General features: G+C 46.0%; 1 protein-coding gene across 3 annotated transcripts; it reads left to right on the top strand.

Moving 5' to 3' along the window:
* The first annotated feature begins 350 nt into the window (after window positions 1-350).
* On the top strand, window positions 351-23,217 carry IDS (iduronate 2-sulfatase). Of its 3 annotated transcripts, none has more exons than XM_080652466.1 (9): window positions 351-552; window positions 1,369-1,505; window positions 2,175-2,352; window positions 5,126-5,214; window positions 8,657-8,857; window positions 10,410-10,580; window positions 13,299-13,425; window positions 16,908-17,081; window positions 22,624-23,217. In XM_080652466.1, exons 1-9 carry the CDS (start codon window positions 456-458, stop codon window positions 23,094-23,096), a joined length of 1,647 nt encoding a protein of 548 aa, XP_080508592.1. In that variant the 5' UTR covers window positions 351-455; the 3' UTR covers window positions 23,097-23,217. The 3 variants fall into 3 exon arrangements, with proteins under 3 accessions (XP_080508592.1, XP_080508591.1, XP_080508593.1); XM_080652465.1 differs by having other exon boundaries at window positions 367-552; window positions 1,336-1,505; XM_080652467.1 differs by having other exon boundaries at window positions 467-552; window positions 1,325-1,505.
* The last annotated feature ends 525 nt before the right edge of the window (window positions 23,218-23,742 follow it).

Below are 23,742 nucleotides of genomic sequence, written 5' to 3'. Positions count from 1 at the left end.
ATGACTAGGAAAGGGAGTCAGAAATGCTGGTTCTCAAAGGTTCTCACGGAAGGAGAATGGCATTTGGGGTGGTCTGTAAGGAAAAGTGACTTTTATAGAGAGAAGAGGGAAGGGAAAGGCTGTAGGTTAAAAGCACAGTAGGAGTAAGGGCAAAGAAGCAGGAAACTGCTTTTTAAAAACAGTGGTCGCATCTCAAATCTTTGGAAACACCTTGAAAGACACTGCAGCAGCTCTCCAAAGAGGATCAGAAGCAAGAGCCTGTCTCTCCACCAGGCCCCGCCCCCAGGGGGGCGAGGCTAGGAACAGGCGCGCAGGCGCACTAGCGCTGCGGCGCTCAGGCCTTTGGTCCCAGAGTCCCTGTCGGCATAGTCCGCGGTGGTGGCGGACGTGGCTGTATCCCGCCCTCCCGCCGCGACTTGTCACCTTGGCCCCGGAGCAGTCGCACTGAGGCAGAAATGCCTCTGTCGGACCGGGGCCTGCTCTTGCTAGGCCTGGTCCTGGGCTCCTTCTGCACCCCTCTAGGATCCGTGGCGCCAGGCAACAATTCCAAAGGTGATGCCTGTGCCTCTGCCCTGATTGTGGGGCTCTCTTCCTCCCTCCCAGCTCCCCTTTATTCTTCCCTCCCTACATTCATCCTTTAGTCTCTCGCTCCCTCCCTCCCTCCCTCCCTCCCTCCTTCCCTCCCTCATAGTGTTCCCTTCTTCCCTTCCTCCCTTCCTCCCTGCCTCCCTGCCTCCCTCCTTCCCTCCTTCCTTACTTCCTTGCTTCTATCCATCTTTACATTCATCCTTTATTCCTTCCCTTCCACTCACTGTCTTTTCTTCCCTCTATCCATACTTCCTCCTTCCCCAAATTCTTCTTTCTGTTCTTTTAATTTTTTTAAAAAAATTAAAAAAATATATTTTATTGATTTTTACAGAAAGGAGGGGAGAGGGATAGAGATTTAGAAACATCGATCAGCTGCCTCCTGCACACCTCCTACTGAGGATGTGCCCGCAACCCAGGTACATGCCCTTGACCGGAATCAAACCCGGGATCCTTCAGTCCACAGGCCGGCGCTCTATCCACTGAGCCAAACTGGTCAGGGCTTCTTTCTGTTCTTTTAACCTTTCCTCCCTCTCCCTCTTTCTCCCTTGGTCTCTTCCTCTCTCCCTCCCTCATCCAGGCTTGAGGCAATGGCCAAAGCCTAACCCTACTACCCAGGACTGAAGCTTCCTCTGTGCACTGACACCCACCATCTCTGGCTTGGTTAGCTGGTTTGTCAAGGTGCAGGGTACAGTTTGGGCCTTTCAGTACCCTAGCACCTACCATGATCTGGGTTCAGTGTCTGTGCAGGTCATCTCACTGAAGCCGCACCCTCCCGTGCAGATGCTCTGAATGTCCTTCTAATCATTGTGGATGACCTGCGTCTCTCCCTGGGTTGTTATGGGGACAAGCTCATAAGGTCTCCAAACATCGACCAACTGGCATCCCACAGTCTCCTCTTCCAGAATGCCTTTGCCCAGGTATGTCTGGGGTCCCTAGGTATATATGTGTGCCTTGTGCACTGAGGGTTGGAGAGGGGGGTCACCTTAGCAGTTGTTAGATGGCCCTGATTGTGCCAGGCATCTCTTTATTAGAGGGAAGCATCATCTGGAAAATGGCAGTTGTGATAACCTGGTTGTCCACTAACAAGGAAGATTGTACTTTCAAGGTTCCCCTCCTCCTTGGGCCCAAGTAATACCCTGGCCCTAACATGCTCAGGATGGTTCTGACAAGCCTTCTTCCCCATAGAGGGGGTTGCCTGGTTCTGAGAAGGAAGGGGTGCTATGGAATGGCACCCTCAGACCTGCTGGCTAACTTCGAGTGAGTGCCAGCCAGCTTGCCATGGTTGCACTTCATCTCATTATTGAGGGCACCCCCAGGACCCTTGCCTGCTCTGTGCACCTGTGAGATACTGTTGTGTAGATGGACATAATCATCTGCTGGTTTGAGGGGCTGAGTCCTTCCCTCCCTCTTTCCTGGGAAACATTCTGGTGACTGGGTGAAACCCAAATCCCACTGGTTGGCTTTGAGATCTGCATGACTCAGCTGCCAAGCTGTTTGCTGAGGACTCGGTAGGTTGCCTGGTTACGTTTTAGCTCCCAGACTGTTTTTCTCTGATGATGTTTCCCTCTGCTTCTGCTCCCTAACAGCAAGCAGTGTGTGCCCCGAGCCGAGTTTCCTTCCTCACAGGGAGGAGACCTGACACCACCCGCCTGTATGACTTTAACTCCTACTGGAGAGTGCAGGCTGGAAACTTCTCCACCATCCCCCAGTACTTCAAGGAGAATGGCTACGTGACCATGTCAGTTGGAAAAGTCTTTCACCCAGGTACTGCTTGCTGTCCAAACTCTGGGTTATTTTTTTGTTTCATGTCCAAGCACTGGGGATTCTGTCCTGGGGTTGGGGCTGTCTCTGCAAAAACCTCTTGGGAATAGGTGGACACCTCATTATTCACTACTGACTTTTTATAAAATCTTCTCAACCTGGCAGGAGGAGTGAAAGGGGGTAAAAAGAGTAGAAGTAACAAAGGGTAGGAGGAGTTTTTCTTCCTTACAGAAATTAGTCATGGTGTGGTTTGATTCCTTCAGCTCATGGGGTGGAAGGACATGCACTGGATTGGATGAGATTCTAGCTCTGCGCCTGACCCTCTGTACTCCAGGGTCCTTGTCAGTAAGTTTGGGATTAAGGATTAGAAAATCTGAAGATGTCCCATGTAGCCAGAACTGTTGTTGTTGTCTTGCCTAAAGAAGGGGCTGCTGCTTAGGTCTGTGAATTAGGTCAGCAAAAGCAGTGTAAGCTGGTACCGAGGACCTATAGAGTATCAGGGGCTGCTAGTCCTGACCTTCAACACTGCTTGATAAACTGACTCTCTTTAATGCCAAAATGAGAATGCTGAAGCACAGACAAACTTTAAGACTTTTTTTTTTTAACTTACAGAAGAATTGCATGATAATTGGACAAAAAGAAAGTATAAACTAAATGTAAAACACTTGTAATCACAGCACCCTGTTGGGGAGCTTTATTTTGATATCCACCCTATTCTAGGCACATTATTTTTCTGTTTGGAAATTATTCTGTACATATAATTTTATATCATGATTTTTAACATAAAATTTTCTCATATAGTTACTCTTCATGCAGTTTTTTTAAATAAGACATCCCTGTAGTCTAATATATAGATATACTGTACATTAGTCCAAGTTGTTTTCAGATCTTTGCTGTCCCACATACAGCTGAGATGAACATCTCTGGAGGCAGAGTGAACTACTGATGGGCAGTGCTACCAGGAATACAGGCCCCTGGGTTTCAGTCCCAGCTCTGCCACTTCTTAGCTGTGCAGTTGATCTTGAGCAAATCATTCACCCTCTGAGCCTCAGATCCTTCTCTGGGAAGCTGAAGTCATAACTACCTTAATTACCTACCAGGGGAGCATTCCAGTGCAGGTAGTTCTGGAGTGTGAAAGTGCATTGAAAAACCCAAGCCCTGTATAGAACACAGTGCTTATCATTAGGGGCTACTACTTGGAAGTTTGCAGTAGTTTTCCTTTTGTTCACTGCTTACATCAGCAGGATCAGCAGCCTTCTGGAACCCAGTTGGCCAGTCCAGGTTGAGGGTAACTTTAGGCTAGGCTAAGTTGGGCCCAGTTTTGAAGGTGAATATGTCAGGAATATTTTGTGCAACCAAAAGCCCACCATCAGGAGAAATTTCTGTAGTCAGTACTCATATTATGATATCCCCTTGTCTGAGTACAGCTGGAGGGAAGAGAGAGTTTTGGGGAGAGGAGGAAATAAAGCAGAGGGGAGATTGTGTTTCAGGAAGGAAGGCCAGATATGGCCTGAGTGGTGGTGTTTGGCCTCCTTCCTCCTGATGGTTAGATTTTGGGATCAGGCCCGAAGCAGAGTGTTAGCCAGAGAACAAAAGCGTTGCCTTCAGTCCTTGTGGAAATACATTTTTCAACTTGTTTTTTGTTCTCAAGACCTTGTTCTGTCAGGGAAGAATCTGTCAAGGATGACAGCAGCCACCTTTGATTCAATGCTAGCTATGTATCAGTTACTGTGCTGGCTTCTCCATTAATCCTCTCCTCAACAGCAAACAAGGTGGGTTTGTATCATAGGCATCATTTCCTGAGGAAGAAATTGAGGCTTGTTGGAGGACAAGTAGCTTGCCCAAGGTTGCACAAGTACTAAGGAGCAGTGCCGGGATTTGAATCCAGGTCTGTTAGTGGCCTCTGCTCTATCCACTGTGCTTATTGTGCTGATGAGCCCCCCACCCACTGCCCCCCAAATATTTCACTGTGCTGGTAATGCTCTTTCTCCTGGGGTTCTGACTGCACTACCCTCTCTGCCCCTCCTGGATAATCCCCTCAAATCCAATTGGTAGCACTTCCCCTAAGACTCCTTGCAAGCCTCACTGACTAAAAAGCCCTCACTGCGAACCATCACCAGACCCAAATCACCTCTGGGCCTGGGGCTTCTCTCACTTAACACAGTACTTCTACTCTAGATAGCTGGCACTGATTCCTTGGTTTCACATGTTGTTATTTTGTTTTCCCAAATAGGCTGTTAACTACTGATCTTAGGATGGGTTTATACTTCATGAATGAGCATTGAGCCTGGAGTTCTAAGACATGGGTTGGAGTCCTAGCTCAATCATGTAATATCTGGTTGGCATCAGGCACAGCACCAACCTTCTCTGAGCCTCCTCTTCCTCACCTAGCCAGTGGTGGTGTATGTGCCTTTGCCACCTTCTTCATAGGGCAGGTGAGAGGCTCCAGTGAGGGCTGCAGGGTTGTGTTGCTGTAACAGATTGGCTTATCTCACCCTTTTAGGTTTCTTCTTAAGAGCCTAACATGCGTCACGAAGGCTTTATAGACCAGGAGGTCAGATGCTTAGTGCTCAAATAGAAACCTAGAGAGAGTTGGCTTTAGGGGGATTTATCATCATGTGGCCTAAGCTCTTGATTTTATAGATTAAAAAAGTGAGGCCCAAAGAGGGGAGATGATACTTCCCCAAATGTTTACAAAGTTTTAACTTAGGGTAAGGAGGGCATTGAAAAACCCTTCATGTTTTGTTTAGTGACTTTCTTTTCCTCCCCTCTCAAGGAATATCTTCTAATCATAGTGATGATTCTCCATATAGCTGGTCGGTTCTACCTTATCATCCCTCCTCTGAAAAGTATGAAAATACTAAGGTAAGGATGTGAACAGGGTATGGTTCCAAAGAGGAACCACTTTTACTCTGTCTAGTAATTTAAGGTTAACTATTGTGTATGCTATACCTTCTTTCAAGCTGGTTATCCATTGAGGTTTGTGGGTTTTGTTTGTGATTATGACTTGACAGAGACAAGTGTTGAGATCTTTGGCATCAGGTCCAGTGGGAGAGGTGGCTTTGTTTTAGAAGTGAGTGGGCATGCCTTGTTCTAGTGTGTAAGACTCGTTTAATGGCTCCTTGGTGCTCATTCTGGATAAGGCTCTGTGCTGAGTGTTATAGGAGATCTGAGACATGGAAGGGAGGGATGGAGGGAGGGAGGAAGAGAGAGAGAGAGACAGAGAGACAGAGAGACAGAGAGACAGAGAGACAGAGACCGACCTGTGATAGGAGCTTTAAAATTTTAGAGCATTATGGAAAAAAGGAATATACAAAGTAATTTAATCTTGGTTCAGATGAGTCCCCAATCTATAAATGAAACTGAAACCCATATTTAAGAAATTCAGAAGACCAGCTGCAGGACTGAGAAATTACATGCTCCTTGGAGGCTTTTAGATACATCATATGGAGAAGGCTGTGGATTTGTGGGAGTTGGTGTGGTGGAGTATTTTAAATTCTTGACAATTTCCATTTTATATAGAGTGAAAGCTATGGGCTCTGGCCTTTGGCTTATGGCTTGAGTATTAACGGAATGAGATTGGAAGACCCCATCTCAATCCCTACATTCCCTGAAACCATCTTGCTACTTTAAAATATATATATATATACATACATATATATATTAATATATCTCTTTATTGATTTCAGAGAAGAAGGGAGAGAGAGAGAGATAGAAACATCAATGATGAGAGAGAATCATTGATTGGCTGCCTCCTGCATGCCCCACACTAGGGATCGAGCCCACAACCTGAGCATGCACCCTGACCGGGAATCGAACCATGACCTCCTGGTTCATAGGTCGATACTCAACCACTGAGATATGCTGGCCAGACCATTTTGCTACTTTTTAGCGACCTCTCAAATGCCAGGCCCATGTCCCCCACTCTGCATTTGTTATCAAAGTGGTGGGTCTGACTGTGCCAAATCCCCTGTGAGTGCTGGAGATCATATAGAGGAGAACAGATTCTGGGAGTCAGGTGCTGTGCTGTCCAGCCTGGGGCTGGGTTTACAAGGAAGCCTGTGGAAAGACGCTCCTTTTTGACATGGAGCAGCAGCTGCCACTGCCCCTGGCTCTTTGTAAGGTGGAAATCATGGTCAAAATTGACTTTGGCCTTTGGCCAGCATGGCTACTTTGGGAAATGAAGCAGTGGGTTAAATTCTGTGCATGGTGTGGTCGAGGATCTGGTAATTTCATAGACTGTCACCTTAATCTGTCTTTGAAATTGAAGATAATTTAAAAAAAATTTTTGAGATATAATTCAAATACCATAAAAATCACCCTTTAATGTGTACAACTCAATGATTTTTAGTATAACCACAGAGTTGTGCAACCATCACCAAAGTCAATTTAAGACCATTTTGTTACCCCCAAAAGTAGCATTGTACCCATTATCATTCACTAACCATTTCCTCTCAATCCCCAGCCTGTGGCAAAAACTGATCTTTCTCTTTGATTTGCCACTTCTGGACATTTTGTATAAATGGAATCATACAGTATATGTCCTTTTATGTCTGGCTATTTTCACTTAGTATAGTGTTTTTGAGGTTCCTCCATTTTGTAGCATGGATCAGAACTTCATTATTCTTATAGTCAGAGAGTATTCCATTTATCAGTTAGTGGACATTTGTGTTATGTCCACGTTTTAGCTGCTATAAACATTCATGCACAGGTTTTTGTATGGACCAAAGCTTTAATTCTCTCAGGTAGAATCGCTAGGTCAAGTGTTTATGTGAACTTAGGTTTTTACTTTTTGTTATACACCTCGGTGTGGAATTGTTGGGTCATATAATAACTACTAGAGGCCCGGTGCACTAAATTTGTGCATGGTGTGTGTGTGTGTGTGTGTGTGTGTGTGTGTGTGCGCGCCTAAGCCCAGCCTGTACCCTCTCCAATCTGGGACCCCTCTCACAATCCAGGACTGCTGGCTCCCAACCACTCGCCTGCCTGCCTGCCTGATTGCCCCTAACCACTTCTGCCTGCCAGACTGATCACCCCCTGATCAATCCCCTGCCTGCCTGATCAACGCCTAACTGCTCCCCTGCAGGCCTGGTCACCCCTAACTGCCCTCCCCTGCTGGCCCAGTCACCCCTAACTGCCCTCCCTTGCCAGCCTGGTCACCCCCAACTATCCTCCCCTGCAGCCCTGGTCCCCCACAACTGCCCTCCACTGCAGGCCTTGTCCCTCCCAACTGCCCTCCCCTGCCAGCCTGGTCACCCCCAACTATCCTCCACTGCAGGCCTGGTTGCCCCCAACTGCCCTTCCCTGCTGGATGGTCACCCCTAACAGCTTTCCCCTGTTGGCCCGATTGTCCCTAACTGCCCTCCCCTGCTGGCCTGGTCGCCCCCAACTGCCCTCCCCTGCAGTCCTGGTCACCCCTAACTGCCCTCCCCTGCAGACCTGGGTCCCCACCAACTGTCCTCCTCTGCCAGCCTGGTCGCCCCCAACAGCCCTCCCCTACAGGCCTGGTCACCCCTAACTGCCCTCCCCTGCTGGCCTGATTACCCCCAACTGCCCTTCCCTGCAGGCCTGGGTCCCCCCCTAACTGCCCTCCCCTGCTGGCCTGATCGCCCACAACTGCCCTCCCCTGCTGGCCATCTTGTGGTGGCCATCTTTTGACCACATGGAGGTGGCCATCTTGTGTGTTGTAGTGATGGTCAATTTGCATATCACTCTTTTATTAATTAGGATGTTTAACTTTTTGCAGAACTGTCGGAGTGTTTTTCAAAGTAGCTGCATCATTTCACATTCCCACCAACAATGTATGAGAATTCCAATTTCTCCACATCCTTGCCAACACTTGTTATTTTCCATTTTTAAACATTATAGCCACCCTAGTGGTTTTGATTTGCATTTCCATGATTACTAAAGATTTTAAGCATCATTATGTGTGCTTATTGATCATTTGTATATTTTCTTTGGAGAAATATCTATTCAAGTCCTTTGGCCATTTTTAAATGGGCTTGTTTCTTTATTGAGTTGGAGACAGATTTTTTTTGATCATTAGTTTACTTGGGTTTCCTTTAATTATGATATATAGACAGAGGATTAACAGCAGGGAGGTAAGTGCTGGTGGATTTCTGGCCACTCTCTGGAAAAGCAGAAACACTTCTCTGTTTAAGTTCTACTTCCTGTGTCTCTGTCCTGAATGACTAATACTTAATGGGCTGGGTTGCTGATATGAATGTTAAATACATTGTGTGTGTAAAATCCATGACTTCTATTTCTTGCACTTAACAAGCTGACTTTATATATTTTGTTTTGAAAGACTTGTAGAGGGCCAGATGGAGAACTCCATGCCAACTTGATTTGCCCTGTGGATGTGGCAGATATACCCGAGGGTACCTTGCCTGATAAACAGAGCACCAAGGAAGCCATACGATTGTTGGAAAAAATGAAAACGTCTGCCAGTCCTTTTTTCCTGGCCGTTGGGTATCACAAGCCGCACATCCCCTTCAGATACCCCAAGGTGAAGAGCTGACTGAGGGCTGATCCAACATAGTCATAACAGCTGTGCTGTTTGTTAAAGAAGGGATTTGTGTAGTGAAGGTGGCCATGTCCTGCCATCCCTGATCACTAGGGGTGCCTGAAGACATTAGTATACTTGGTGGTGTGAAGATGGGATTCAGAGGTCAAGGCTAAGTAGTAGACTTAGTACATATAAGAATCTTGTTGGAAATGCTTGGCTTTCTACTTTCCTCCATTGGAGGGTTTTATTTCCTTTCCTTGAACTCAATGAGCAAATGTTGAGTTGGTTGGTAAGATCATCATAGAGAAGTGAGTCAGAGCTGCCAAGGCCTGCAATAGGGGATGGTCCTTGGGACACAATTCCATGGAATGTGAATCCCTCTTCAGTAATTCCCTTTCCCCCAGAGCCTGTCAGCTCAGACTCCTTATACACACAGCACTGCATTTCTTGTTGGATCCTCAAATCCTGTGCTTGCATGTATATCATTTAGAGTTTGTAATATCTTTTTAAAAAATATTTTCCCTATCATTGTTAGTTTTTCTTTATTGTGTTTTCCCTGGGCCTGAGCAGCCCATTTTTTAACTCCTCATCCCTTGCTCATGAGGAGAGAGGAGACTAGAAGGCATATTCTTTGATGCTGCTGTTATCTTGCTTAGATTGGCCCAGGGGATCTCACCTTCCTAGCAGGAGTTGTCAGGACCCTTGATGGAGTGAGTCTCACTTCTTTTGCTTTTTGTGCAGAAGAATTAACCTTGCAGGCTTCACTATCATCCTTTGGAAGTTCTGCTTATGAGCTTAACCCTGGCTGGGAATCTGAATCTCTGGAGTGTTCCTACCATTCCAAGAACTGATGAGTGGTTCACTATACCTGTACTCTTTATGCAAACCCTTACCTTCCTGCATGACGTCTGGAAGTTTGGTATGTGTAGGCAGAGGATGCCAGGGTGACCAGCCCTAGTAAAAACCCTGGATTCTAAGGCTTTAATGAGCTTCCCTGGTGGCAGCATTTCATACGTGTTATCACACAAGTTGTTGCTGGGGGAATTAAGCACATTCTTGTGACTTCACCTGGAGAGGACTCTGGAAGCTTGTGCCTGGTTTTCCCCAGACTTCATCCATGTGGTTTTCCGCTTTGCTGAATGTGTTTGGTTTCCTTTTACTGTAATCAATCATAGCCATGAGTATGACTGTGTGCTGAGTTCCAGTGAAGTACAAGCCCGAGGGTGGTTTGGGGAACTGACAATACCTCTCCACACCTTTTCTAGTTGCAATGGAGGGAGGATAGGAACAGGAGTGCATGATTTATATGAGGGAAGAGAGCTGTCACTACTCTGTCGAAAACAAGTCACAATATTTCATTACCATTGGCATCTTGTGAGAGTAACTTAAGGTCCGACTTTCAGGTGGGTAAATGTCTGAGCAGTGTTAGTGAGTCACCATATAAATGCATCACAGGCTTAGAAAAAAGGCAACATAAATACTAATAGAGTCTCAGCCCTGTGCCTTTGCTAAAAGAGTGATAATCTGGTGGCTTTATGTGCTTTTCCTCAAGGAGTTTCAGAAATTGTATCCCTTGGAGAACATCACCCTGGCTCCTGATCCCCAGGTCCCTTCTGGCCTCCCTCCTGTAGCCTATAACCCCTGGATGGACATCAGGCAGCGGGAGGACGTCGAAGCTCTAAATCTCAGTGTGCCCTATGGCTCAATTCCTGTGGACTTTCAGGTACCAAGAACATATTTTGGGGAAGTATTGGACACTTATGGCATGATGTCACTTTTCTCTGTAGATACTATGTACTAAGAACTTTCTCTGTGCAAAGCATCTTACAAATTCCTGGGGTTGGGGGTGGTCTGGGGGCATTTATGACATGGGAAGTGCTGGATGGATAAAGTGTCTCCCAGTCAGTGTCTCCACTTCCAAAGAAAGAGGCATCTGGAGATTTGGTAACTCACTGGATGTGGGCACAGGGGTGAGGAAGAGGCCTGGATGATCATTAGTAACTCATGGAGAATGCTATTTAATCTAAGTGATAGTTCATCAGTTATAGGGTGGTGGGCAACTCCTGTGATGCCCAGAACACTCATTTTGCTGGTACTTGCGGGTTCCCTCTGAGGAAAATGCAACATGGGCACACATCACTCTCAGGGGTTACCTTGGTGAGCAGGGTCTTGGAGCAGAGAGAGCTGGGGCACCAACATGGCCAGTGCCATCCAGCTGCAACGTCTGGTTTCATCAGCTGAAGGGGAAATCTAGAGTCACCCTTGGAGTCCTCGTCTCCTTCCCTTGCATGTTCCCTCCCCCTCTCCCACTCCTACTTATTCTCCCTAATCCCTCTCAAATCTATACTGGCTTCTTGCTCTTCACATCTTTCCCAACCACTGCAGTGGGTCTGGATGTATTTTGTTTATTTAACAAGTATCTATTGAGCCCTTCCTGTGTGCCCAGCACTAATATAGTATCATTTTTTTCTTGAGCCCCTGGAATCTGCTCTGGGCTGTTGCCTGAGGAATCATGCTGACCTGCAGCCCAGAATGCATCAACTCCTCACCCTGAACATCCTCAGTGCCTCCTTTTGCCTCCAGTGAGGGACCTCCACTCCTTGGATGGACCCACCAGGTCTGGATCATCTGACCTGCCTTTCAGCATCCTCCCCCACCCCCTTGGCTCTCTTGTTTTATTTTTCAGACACAGCAGCCAGCTGACTGGTCCCAAATACACCCTGCTCTGGTGACTCTGCTCCATCCTGTGCTCTGTAGCCTCTGTTTAGTGTGTCTTATCCCAAATTGTCTGACTGTCAGTGCCCTTTCTCAAATGCTAACTCTTCTGTGAGATCTTCCCTGATTTCCCCTTGCTGACTTGAGGGCTCATTCTCCCATGTCATCCCTGGGCCCCAATAGTAATGTGCACTTTCTTGTCTCCAAGCCTGTGTTCTCACTGGACAGGTGACTCGTTAAGGGTAAGGACCACATTTGTTTCTTTCCCTATTTCCAGCAGCTAGCATAGGAAGGCAGACATAGTCTTGAATAGGACACAGCCATCCTGACAGGTGTCTTTGATCTCCAGGAGGATCAAAGTTCCCCAAGCTCTAGACTGAAGGTTTTTATCTAGTAGAAAGTTGAAGTAGGCCAAGGTTCAGTATAAACCTCTTAGAAGGTTGTTAGATGGATATCAGTCATTTTTTACCTCATAGGGAGAACAGGTGAGTCTCATGATTGCCCTCACCTGGCAGTGAGAAAAGACACCAGAAGGTCCAGCCGATAAGATGGCTGGGCACATGGTGGAAGCTGTGGCTGCTATGATAGGTCAGTGGCCAACTTATTTCTCATCCTTGGTGGGGGTTCATCTTTTTCTTTAATATTTCTGAACAAGGCTGGGAGGGGAGTCAACCAAGAAGGGGCCATGACACTTTTACATCAGTGCTTGGCCTGGCTGCTCCAGAAATCCCTCTTGGGTTTAGGGAGCATGGAGGGTGTAATGCTCTCTTGTCCCACCATTGCTCTCTGGCTGCTGGGGGTTTGTTAGAAATGAGCCTCACATGCGAGCCGTGGGTAATGAAGAAAAGCAGTTGCCAGTCTTCTGCTGGGTTAGAAAGTAGTCAGAGGAAAGGCCCATCCACTCCTGTTGTTATAAGTTGAATTGTGTTCCTCAAAAAGGTATGTTGAAGTCTTGACCCCCAGTAGCTCAGAATGTGACCTTATTTGGAGTTAGGGTCCTTGCAGGTGTAACAAGTTAAAATGACTAGTCCTACTGAAGTAGGGTGGTCCCTGACTCAATCTGACTGGGAAGAGGAGAGAGATACATGGGGAAGAATTCCATGTGAAGACAGAGTCAGAGATGTGAGTGCTACAGCTGCAAGGCAAGGAACGCCAAGGACTGCTGCCACTACCAGAAGCTGGAAGAGGCAAGACCTTCTCCTCAAGCCTTTAGAGAGAGAATGACCCTGTGGATACCCTGATTTCAGACTTCTGGATTTCAGAACTGGGAGACAATACATTTTTGTTGTTTTAAGCCCTCCACTTTGTCATCCTTTGTTACAGCAGCAACAGGAAATGGATACAGCTTTATAGTATCTTTGGAGTGACCCTCAGCAGAGTTTGGAGGGACTGAGGGATCAGTTTCTGTGTACATGGTCATCTCCTGGGACCTGTAAGAGTATGTGAAGGAGACAGAAAGGAACAGTAAGTGGCACACCAATCTGCTGTGCCCTAAGTGAAAGCTGATCCCCTTAAAAAAGAATCTTACTTATAGACCTGCATAATCGCTGTGACTATGGGGCGAGGGGATGTAGATAGTATAGAAATGAATGATATGTTTTGACTGAGAAAATCAAGGGCATCAGCACAGGGGTGGTGTTCGGGAGGAATGTTCAGGTGAACACTGTCTATGCTACAGCAATTTAAATCACAGTCACATTATTACTATTATTTTTTAAATTTGTAGAGGAAAATACGTCAGAGCTACTTTGCCTCTGTTTCCTACATGGATACACAGGTTGGCCACCTTTTGAGTGCTTTGGATGACCTTCAGCTGGCCAACAGCACTATTGTTGCATTTACCTCAGATCACGGTAAGCATTTTAAAATGCTCTGGTGAGTCACTCACTTGGGGTGCTTGTATGACTACCTTGTTAACCCTGTGACCTCTCTCCATGTCTCCGTGGCTCAGAGGAGCATGTTGGATGCTGGGATGGTAGATATGGGTGGGTGGGAGGAATCTGAGGCAACCTTTTATTTTTTTGCTTGATAAAGTCAGCAGGAACCCTCCATTTGTGTGGGAAGCCTTTTTATCCCTCATTTCTAACATAGAGGGTTTATCTTAGGAGGATCCAGAATATTCCTGATAGAACTCAACAAGGCCTTCAGATCTGCCTCACCCCTCCACTCCATCCTTTCTGCCATGAGCCTGGGGTTAACAGTTATCTCTTCTAAGGCAGTTTCCCACTTTTTCAAAAAATGGAAACATGTTTTTTAAATACTTTTTTTAATTTGAAAAATTTTAAATATGCCCAAGAGGAAAGGATAATCAACAGCTCCTTGGTTTCCATTCATCTTCCTGCTACCCAGGTATCCACTCATGGCAGTCTTGTTCATCTCATCCTTCCCCACACCCCACCTCTGAATTGTTTTGAAGCAAATCCCAGGTTGTTCAGTTTTATGAATAGTATCTCTAAAAAATTTTGGCTTTTTTGAAGTATAACCACATTACCATTACATACCTAGAACCAAGAAAACAATAATTTAATATCATTCTATCTAATAAAAGGGTAATATGCAAATTGACTGTCACTCCAACACACAAGATAGCCGCCCCCTTGTGGTCAAAGATGGCTGCTACAAAATGGCCAGCAGGGGAGGGCAGTTGTGGGTGATCAGGCCAGCAGGGGAGGGGAACCAGGCCTGCAGGGGAGGGCAGTTAGGAGAGACCAGGCCTGCAAGGGAGGGCGATTAGGGGCAATCAGGTCTGCAGGGAGGGCAGTTAGGGGTGACTGGGCCAGCAGGGGAGGGCAGTTGGGAGGAACCAGGCCTGCAGAGGAGGGCAGTTAGGGTTGACCGGACCGGCAGGGGAGGGCAGTTGGGGGGACCAGGCCTGCAGGGAAGGGCAGTTGGGGAGGACCAGGTTTACAAGGGAGGGCAATTGGAGACAATCAGGCCTGCAGGGGAGGGCAGTTAGGGTTGACCGGGCCAGCAGAGGAGGGCAGTTGGGGGTGACCAGGCCTCCAGGAGAGGACAGTTGTGGGGGGACCAGGCCTGCAGGGGAGGGCAGTTGGGGGGGACCAGGCTAACAGGGGATGGCAGTTGGGGGGGACCAGGCCTGCAGGGGAGGGCAGTTGGGGGGGACCAGGCCTGCAGGGGAGGGCAGTTGGTGGGGACCAGGCCTGCAGGGGAGGGCAGTTGGGGACAATCAGGCCTGCAGGGGAGGGCAGTTAGGGTTGACTGGGCCAGCAGAGGATGGCAGTTGGGGGTGACCAGGCCTGTATGGGAGGGCAGTTGCGGGGGACCAGGCCAACAGGGGATGGCAGTTGGGGGGACAAGGCCTGCAGGGGAGGGAAATGGTAGACAATCAGGCCTGCAGGGGAGGGCAGTTAGGGTTGACCAGGCCAGCAGAGGAGGGCAGTTGGGGGTGACCAGGCTTCCAGGGGAGGACAGTTGAGGGGGGACCAGGCCTGCAGGGGAGGGCAGTTGGGGGGAACCAGGCCAACAGGGGATGGCAGTTGGGGGGAACCAGGCCTGCAGGGGAGGGCAGTTAGGAGGGACCAGGCCTGCAAGGGAGGGCAGTTAGGGATGACCGGGCCGGCATAGGAGGGCAGTTGGGGGTGACCAGGCCAGCAGGGTAGGGCAGTTAGGGGCAAACAGGCTGGCAGGGGAGCAGTTAGGCATCAATCAGGCTGGCAGGGGAGTGGTTAGGGGGTGATCAGGCTGGCAGGCAGAAGCAGTTAGGGGCAATCAGGCTGGCTGGCAGGCAAGCAGTTGGGAGGCAGCAGTCCTGGATTTTAAGAGGGATGTCTCACTGCCCATTTAGGCCCTGTCCCGTGGGATTGGGCCTAAATGGGCAGTCAGGCATCCCTTGAGGGGTCCCAGATTGGAAACGGTGCAGGCTGAGCTGAGGGACATGCCCCCCCCCCCACCCCCGTGCACGAATTTCGTGCACTGGGCCTCTAGTCTAATATGAACTGGGCCTCTAGTCTAATACGAAACACAACAATATTAGAACATAATATGTACTCATTGTAAAAAGGAAAAAACATGTTTATGGAGCATATCATATCGGGCCAGAGCATCCTACCCTGAGCTAACAGTCACTGACAGATAGGGGGACATTTGCAGTCTTTGGTTGTGCATATGCATGTGGCTATGGGTTATGTGTGTGCATTTATGTAATATACTAGTAATGAAACAAGGCAGGGTTGATTGTGCTATGTGTGCTATTTTGTTCCCTGTTTTTTTTTTATGACTTAACAATGTCATAGACAGTTTTCTATGTCATTTTTCACAGACTTAGCTTATGCCTTTTAAAGGCCTGTATTCATTATATATGGAGGTGTTGTAATTTTTTGCTATTTCCCTAATGAACTGCCATCCACTTCCGATCTCTCTTCTCAGTGCCAGGTTTCCTCTTGCAGTGCTAACACAACCCTTTGTACCCCATGATGACAAGGTCCACTTGGAAGCACTCTTTGCTCTGAAGCAGCTGCAGTTGATTTCAAATTGCTCTTCTCAAAGGGCTCTCCCAGGACTTCCTACATGTGAACTCCAAAAGTCTTCTCAAATCCATGCATGGCAACTCTTTGTGGCTTTGGTTATTTTGTAACACAAAATACTCAGTGTACAATCTCTGTCTTTTATGTATTTTTTATATCAAAAATAATACTCAAAAAGATTGGAAATTTCCAACTTGGAATATTCAAGTTACCTTTTTAAGGGATGTTTTAAATCGGAATTAAGGGTGGTTTTTAATCAAGGTTAAAGATTTGGAATAAAAAGTAATATTTTTTGATCTATGCTATGTCCTAAAAGACAAGCTGCCCTTGTCTTTTTTTTTTAATTTGATTGATTGTGCTATAGTTTCACAGCTTATTTTTTTGGTGGTACATACCCAAATGTAAAAACTAGAGGTTTGAAACTTGAGTCAAGATAGGTAGGCATAGAATAAGGCAGTGCTGATACTACAGCTGTCGGAGTCCCTGCCCAGTCAAGAATGAGCCCATCTTAGCAGGGGAGGTGGGTTTGGGGGGCGGGCACTGATCCCTTGAGTCCAACCTGAGTGCATATTGCTAGTGCATATTACTAAAAAGAAGATATTTTAGTTTGAGAATTTAATATTTTTTATTTTTAAAGGTTTCCTCATTCAAGATATATGTGGTACTTCAAATAAGTAATATTCAGGTGAAATCACCCTTTTTCTGGTAATTTTAGAGGAATTTTTGATAGTCGATGAGTTTTTGCTTCCTCTAGTTTTTAATAATAACAGGAAATGAAATGGTGTCTAAAATGAACAAGCTGTAATGTGATTATTTCATTTTCTGTCATTCTGTGCTTTTTTATGAACCAGGGTGGGCTCTAGGCGAACATGGAGAATGGGCCAAATACAGCAATTTTGATGTCACTACTCATGTTCCCCTGATGTTCTATGTTCCCGGAAGGACGGCTCCGCTTCCAGAGGAAGGCGAGAAGCTTTTCCGTTACATCGACCCTTTTGATTCCATCTCAGAATTGATGGAGCCAGGTATATAATATGCTAAAGTGATATAGCTTGACAGTAATAGCTTTAGTTTATATAAACCACTTTATCAAATCATAGGCTAGGGGCTTACCCAGTCCACCTTCTTGTCCAGTGTTGGCATTCCTACACATGTTTCCTGGGTATTTTCCATGCTCTGGGTAAGGGAGGACTGGCAGGGCCAGAGATGACAAGTATGGCTCCTGTCCACAAGGAGCCATGAATGGCAGGCAGGAGTTGGGGAGGTTGGAGACAAAGGAGCAAAAGGCATCCCTAGGATGGGGAGGGCTATCTTAGAGGTGACAGACAGCAGCAGCCTACTTCAGAGCTCAGAGGAAGTGGATAGCAGATTCGGCTAGGGCAGGGGCTGTCCCCCCTTCCCACATACACAAACACAGATGAGCAATACTCCATTACCTACACACGTCTGGCAGAGACATGGCCCTCTGTGGGAGAGAGACATTTGCCATTTTGGTAGCTCACCAGTCTAGTGAACCACTAGATCTGTAACATTACCATGTGATTCTCCTTCTGCCCTCCCCAACAATGACCATCAAGTGTACTTTGATTTCCATGTGCCAGTCTTTCCAAGCTTTGAAAACAACACAACCTTCTCTTCTCTAGGCTGAAATCCCCAGTCCATTAACTGTTCCTCTCAAGATAGTGTTAGATCCATGGTTATCTTGGTCTCTGTCTTCCAAAATGCTCCAGTTTGAGAAAGCACTTCCAAAAATGTCTTTTGGACAGGATCCCCTCTCTGCCACACAAGGCGACATGGATGGTGTTTTTGAGAGTTGTCTCATGACTTGATCTGTTCAGTGCAGAGATGAGGCATGTACTTTAAGACAACATTTGCTCTTTTGGGAGTCCTTTTCCTACGATTCTGCTAAAGTAGGTTGTCCCCTTTTTGGAGTCCTGCATTTAATCCATTTTTTTTTAACATCTACATTCTGTACTTATATATTGATTCCTATTTAAATTTTTTTTGGTCCTGGACCATCATTCTGGCCCTTTTAGATCTTTCCAAATTTGCTTTCTACTGCCCATTTTTATTTCCTGAACATTTGATTTTTGTGTGCTGCATGCTTTCTCTTTCATGTCATTGATAAAAAGGTTAAATAGTTTAAAGGCATGAATCTAGCTTTTGTTTACTTGGAGAAATCTTCTGACAGGTTGAGAATTTTTAAATTTTTTTTTTTTTTATTGATTTCAGAGAGGAAGTGAGGGGGAGAGAGAGATAGAAACATCAATGATGAGAGATAATCATTGATTGGTTGCCTCCTGCGTGCCTCCCACTGGGGATCGAGCCCGCAACCCAAGCACGTGCCCTTGACTGGAATTGAACTGGGAACGCTTCAGTCTGCAGGCCGATGCTCTATCCACTGAGCCAAACATCTAGGGCAAGAATCTTTTTTGAAACTTTTGTTGGGAGGTTTTCGGCAACTTATCCTATCTAATAAAAGAGTAATATGCAAATTAACCATCACTCTGCCACACCAACAAGCCACACCCACCAGCTACACTCACCAGCCAATCAGGAGCGAGTATGCAAATTAACCCAACCAAGATGGCTACGGCCACAGAGAGCAGGAGGGAGGCTTGGGTTTCCCCGGCGATGGAGGAAGCCAAGCTTTCTGCCTGCCCTTGCTGGCCCAGGCCTCCACTCCAGGCTACAAAGTTTCAATTATAGAAGATAAATAAATCCCAACAAAAGTGCAGCAGCCCCGGAGCTGGAGGGAGCAAGAGGCTAGGGTTGCCCCGAGCGATGGAGGAAGCTATGCTTTCCGCACACCCTGGCCTGCCTTGGCCTCCGCTTAAGGCTACAAAGTTTCAATTATAGAAGATAAATAAATCCCAACAGAAATGGCTGCTGCCACTGAGCGAGCAGGAGGCTTGGCTCCGCTCCAGGCTACAAAGTTTCAATTGTAGAAGATAAATAAATCCCAGATACCAGGGCCTCCGCTTGGGTCGCCGGGGGGCATGGCTGGCCTGCAAACTACCACAGGCCCCATGCCCCAAGGGAACCCCCACCCTGATCCGGGACACCCTTCAGGGCAAACCAGCTGGCCCCCACCCATGCACCAGACCTCTATCCTATCTAATAAAAGAGTAATATGCAGATTGACCATCATTCCAACACACAAGATGGCTGCCCTCATGTGGTCAAAGATCCCGCCCCCATGTGGACACAAGATGGCCACCACAAGATGGCCAGCAGGGGAGGGCAGTTGGGAGGGACCAGGCCTGCAAGGGAGGGCAGTTGGGGGGGACCAGGCCTGCAGGGGAGGACAGTTAGGGGCAAACAGGCTGGCAGGGGAGCAGTTAGGCATCAATCAGGCTGGCAGGGGATTGGTTAGGAGGTGATCAGGCTGGCAGGCAGAAGTGGTTAGGGGCAATCAGGAAGGCAGGCAGGCGAGCAGTTGGGAGCCAGCAGTCCTGGATTGTGAGAGGGATGTCCGACTGCCCGTTTAGGCCCGATCCCACCGGGATGGGGCTTAAACGGGCAGTCGAACATCTCTTGAGGGGTCCCAGATTGGAGAGGGTGCAGGCCGGGCTGAGGGACACCACCCCCCCCCCCCGTGCACGAATTTTATGCACCGGGCCTCTAGTAAATTCATAAATCTGCACTGTCATCTAGTTTATTTCCAAATGTTATCTCTAGCCTGTATCTCTTTCCTGAACTTTGGACTTGGATTTCCAACAGCCTGTCCTACCTAGCCAGTCTCACATGCTCAGAGCTAAACTTCTGACCTTTTACCTCAAGTGTTCCTTTGACACTCTTCCATATACAATATGCAGTGCGTCAGCAAGCCTGTCACTCCCCATTCAGAATCGTTCCATTGCACTTCTCACCACTTCACTGCCATCACCATGGACCACACTGCCACCATTTCTTGCTGGATTACTGGAATAACTTTCTAAGTTCTCCTGGGTGTGCCCTTGATCCCCTAGAGTTTTTCTTCCTCATAGTAGCCAAAGTGATCCTGTTAAAACCCAAGTCAATTTGTATTATAGCCCTGCTCTAGAGCCTCCTATGCTTTCCTGTCTTACTCTGAACAAAATGTCCTTATAATGGCTAACAAGGTCTGATGTGATCTGGGTCCTCATTATCTTCCTAACCTCATCTTTTTACAAGCTATCTTATGCAATGGCCCTGTTTTCTCATGATGAGATTCAGGGTAAACATTTTTAACATGTACACTACATGTGAGGTGGTGTGCTCTCATTGTATCACATTTGGGCACTTCCTGGAAGCCTGTGCCATTATTAGTGATGCCAGGTTTGATCACCTGGTTAAGGTGGTCATGTCAGCTAGGTCTTGCCATTGTAAAGGTTATCTGCAGTCTGTTCCTTAACAGAATTTTACGCGGTGGTTTGGGCCTCCATTGATGATCCTTTTTTTTATTAATTTTTTTAGCAGTTCCTAATTTATTTTATTTTTATTTTTTTTAAATTTTATTTTATTGTTTAAAGTATTACACATAGTAGTACATATATCTCCTTTTTTCCCCCATAGAACTTCCCCCAGCTTCCCCTACCCCCTGTCACATGCCATCATTCCCCCCCCCCCCCGCCCAGTGTCTTGTGTCCATTGGTTGTGCTTATATGCATGCATACAAGTCCTTTGGTTGATCTCTTTCCCCACCTTCCTAAAACTCCCCAGCCTTCCCGCTGGGTATGACTGTAATTTGACAGTCTGTTCGGTGCTTTACTGCCTCTGTGTCTATCTTTTTGTTCATCAGGTTATAATGTTCTTTATTTTCCATAAATGAGTGAGATCATCTGATATTTTTCTCTCATTGCTTGGCTTAACATAATGCTTTCCAGGTCCATCCATGCTGCTGCAAATGATAAGAATTCCTTCTTTTTTATATCAGCGTAGTATTCCATTGTGTAGATGTACCATAGTTTTCTAATCCACTCATCTGCTAAAGGGCACTTAGGCTGTTTCCAAATCTTAGCTATGGTGAATTGTGCTGCTATGAACATAGGGGTGCATATATCCTTTCTGATTGGTGTTTCTAGTTTCTTGGGATATATTCCTAGAAGTGGGATCGCAGGGTCAAATGGGAGTTCCATTTTTAGTTTTTTGAGGAAACTCCATACTGTTCTCCACAGTGGCTGCACCAGTCTGCATTCCCACCAGCAGTGCACGAGGGTTCCTTTTTCTCCACATCCTCACCAGCACTTGTCGTTTGTTGATGATAGCCATTCTGACAGGTGTGAGATGGTACTGCATTGTCATTTTGATTTGCATCTCTCGGATAATTAGTGACTCTGAGCATGTTTTCATATGCTTCTTGGCCTTCCTTCTGTCTTCTTTCAAAAAGATTCTATTTAGGTCCATTGCCCGTTTTTTTATTGTATCATTTATCTTCCTTTTATTAAGTTGTATAAGTTCCCTATAGATGTTGGAGATTAAACCTTTATCAGTGATAACATTTGCAAATATGTTCTCCCATACAGTGGGCTTTCTTATTGTTTTGTTGATGGTTTCTTTTGCTGTGCAAAAGCTTTTTATTTTGATGTAGTCCCATTTGTTTATTTTCTCTTTAGTTTCCATTGACCTAGGAGCTGTATTGGTGAAGAAACTGCTTCGGCATATGTCTGAGATTTCTCTGCCTGTGGATTCCTCTAGTATTTTTATGGTTTCCTGTCTTATGTTTAAGTCCTTTATCCATTTTGAGTTTATTTTTGTGTATGGTATAAGTTGATGGTCTAGTTTCATTTTTTTTGCATGTATCTGTCCAATTTTCCCAACACCATTTATTGAAGAGACTGTCTTGACTCCATTGTATGTTCATGCCTCCTTTGTCAAATATTAATTGAGCATAGTGGTTTGCGTCAATATGTGGGTTCTCTATTCTATTCCATTGGTCTATATGTCTGTTCTTGTGCCAGTACCAGGCTGTTTTGAGAACAGTGGCTTTGTAATACAGCTTGAAATCTGGTATTGAGATCCCACCTACTTTGTTCTTCTTTCTCAGGATTGCTGTGGCTATTCGGGATCTTTTTTTATTCCAGATGAATTTTTGGAGAGTTCTTTCTAGGTCTGTGAAATATGCCATTGGTATATTAATGGGGATTGCATTGAATCTATAGATTGCTTTGGGTAGTACGGACATTTTAATGATGTTGATTCTACCAATCCATGAACAGGGTATGTTCTTCCATCTGTTTACGTCTTGCTCTATCTCTTTTTCAGTGTCCTGTAGTTTTCCGCGTATAGGTCTTTTACCTCCTTAGTTAAGTTTATTCCTAGGTATCTTCCATTGATGATCCTTGCTTGAATTAATTATAAACTGGTGGTTCTAAAATTCCAATAGTTTTTAAAAGTGCCAAGAGGTCTGAGGGCACCTTCATTTTGCATCCTGCTGTTGGGTGAGGTGCTGAGTTGGTATTGTTTCTACAATTCTTATGCTAAACATAGATATTATTAAAAACACACAAAACTTGTGGAGTCCAGATGGGCTCCTTTACTTATTCTGCTTTGCTGTGGCAGAATTCTGTAATGTAACCCATTCTGCTGGGTCTTTTTCTCCTTCAGGACGGAAAGTCAAGGACCTCGTGGAACTTGTCTCTCTCTTTCCAACACTCGCAGGACTTGCAGGATTGCATGTTCCACCTCGCTGCCCCAGTCCCTCATTTCATGTGGAGCTGTGCCGAGAAGGCCCGAGCCTTCTGAAGCATTTTCGATTTCATGACTTGGAAGAAGATCTGATTCTCCGTGGTAATCCCCGTGAGTCCATTGCCTATAGCCAGTACCCCCGGCCTGCAGACTATCCTCAGTGGAATTCTGACAAGCCAAGTTTAAAAGATATAAGAGTCATGGGATATTCCATACGCACAATAGACTACAGGTATACTGTGTGGGTTGGCTTTAATCCCCATGAATTTTTGGCTAATTTTTCTGATGTCCATGCAGGGGAACTGTACTTTGTAGATTCTGACCCTTTGCAGGATCATAACATGTATAATGACACCCAAGATGGAGATCTTCCCCAATCATTGACACCTTGAGTTGTGCCAACCACAGAGGATATATATATATATATATATATATATATATATATATATGCATATGCTCTCTTCTGGCTGGTGACAGAATGAGTTAGAGCTGGTTAATTTGTGATTACCCTTAATATTGGAAGAGATACCAAGGGGTATGCAATGAAAATATGCATGAATAATTTGGCCTAAATTATATAGCAGCCAAACATTTTTATTTGGTCTTTATTAATTTCTAATTGTTAATTAAACTGGGGCTTGGCTGATCCTTTTCTTTCCTTTTTTTTGAACAGTCATAGCTTATTTATTGAATGGATATGTACATAGTGAGCAAACTAAAATTATTATACCTTTAGATATCAAGAACATAATAACCAAACATAGCACTATATTCAAGAAATACTTAGTGGAATTTAGTACATTTCAAAGAGTAAGCATATATCAAATTAGGTTTAATACTAAGTTCCTGGTTCTCTTGTTTATAATTTAACTAGAGGCCTGGTGCATGAAATTCGTGCACGGGGCGGGAGGTGTCCCTCAGCGCAGCCTGCACCCTCTCCAATCTGGGACCCTGTGAGGGATGTCCGACTGCCTGTTTAGGCCCAATCCGTGGGACTGCTGGCTACCAACTGCTCACCTGCCTGCCTGCCAAATTGAC

This window comes from Plecotus auritus (assembly GCF_963455305.1).
Source record: "Plecotus auritus genome assembly, chromosome: X".
Taxonomy (NCBI): domain Eukaryota; kingdom Metazoa; phylum Chordata; class Mammalia; order Chiroptera; family Vespertilionidae; genus Plecotus; species Plecotus auritus.
The sequence above is the reverse complement of the archived record's forward strand: the minus strand, read 5'-3'. Positions and strand labels throughout refer to the sequence as shown.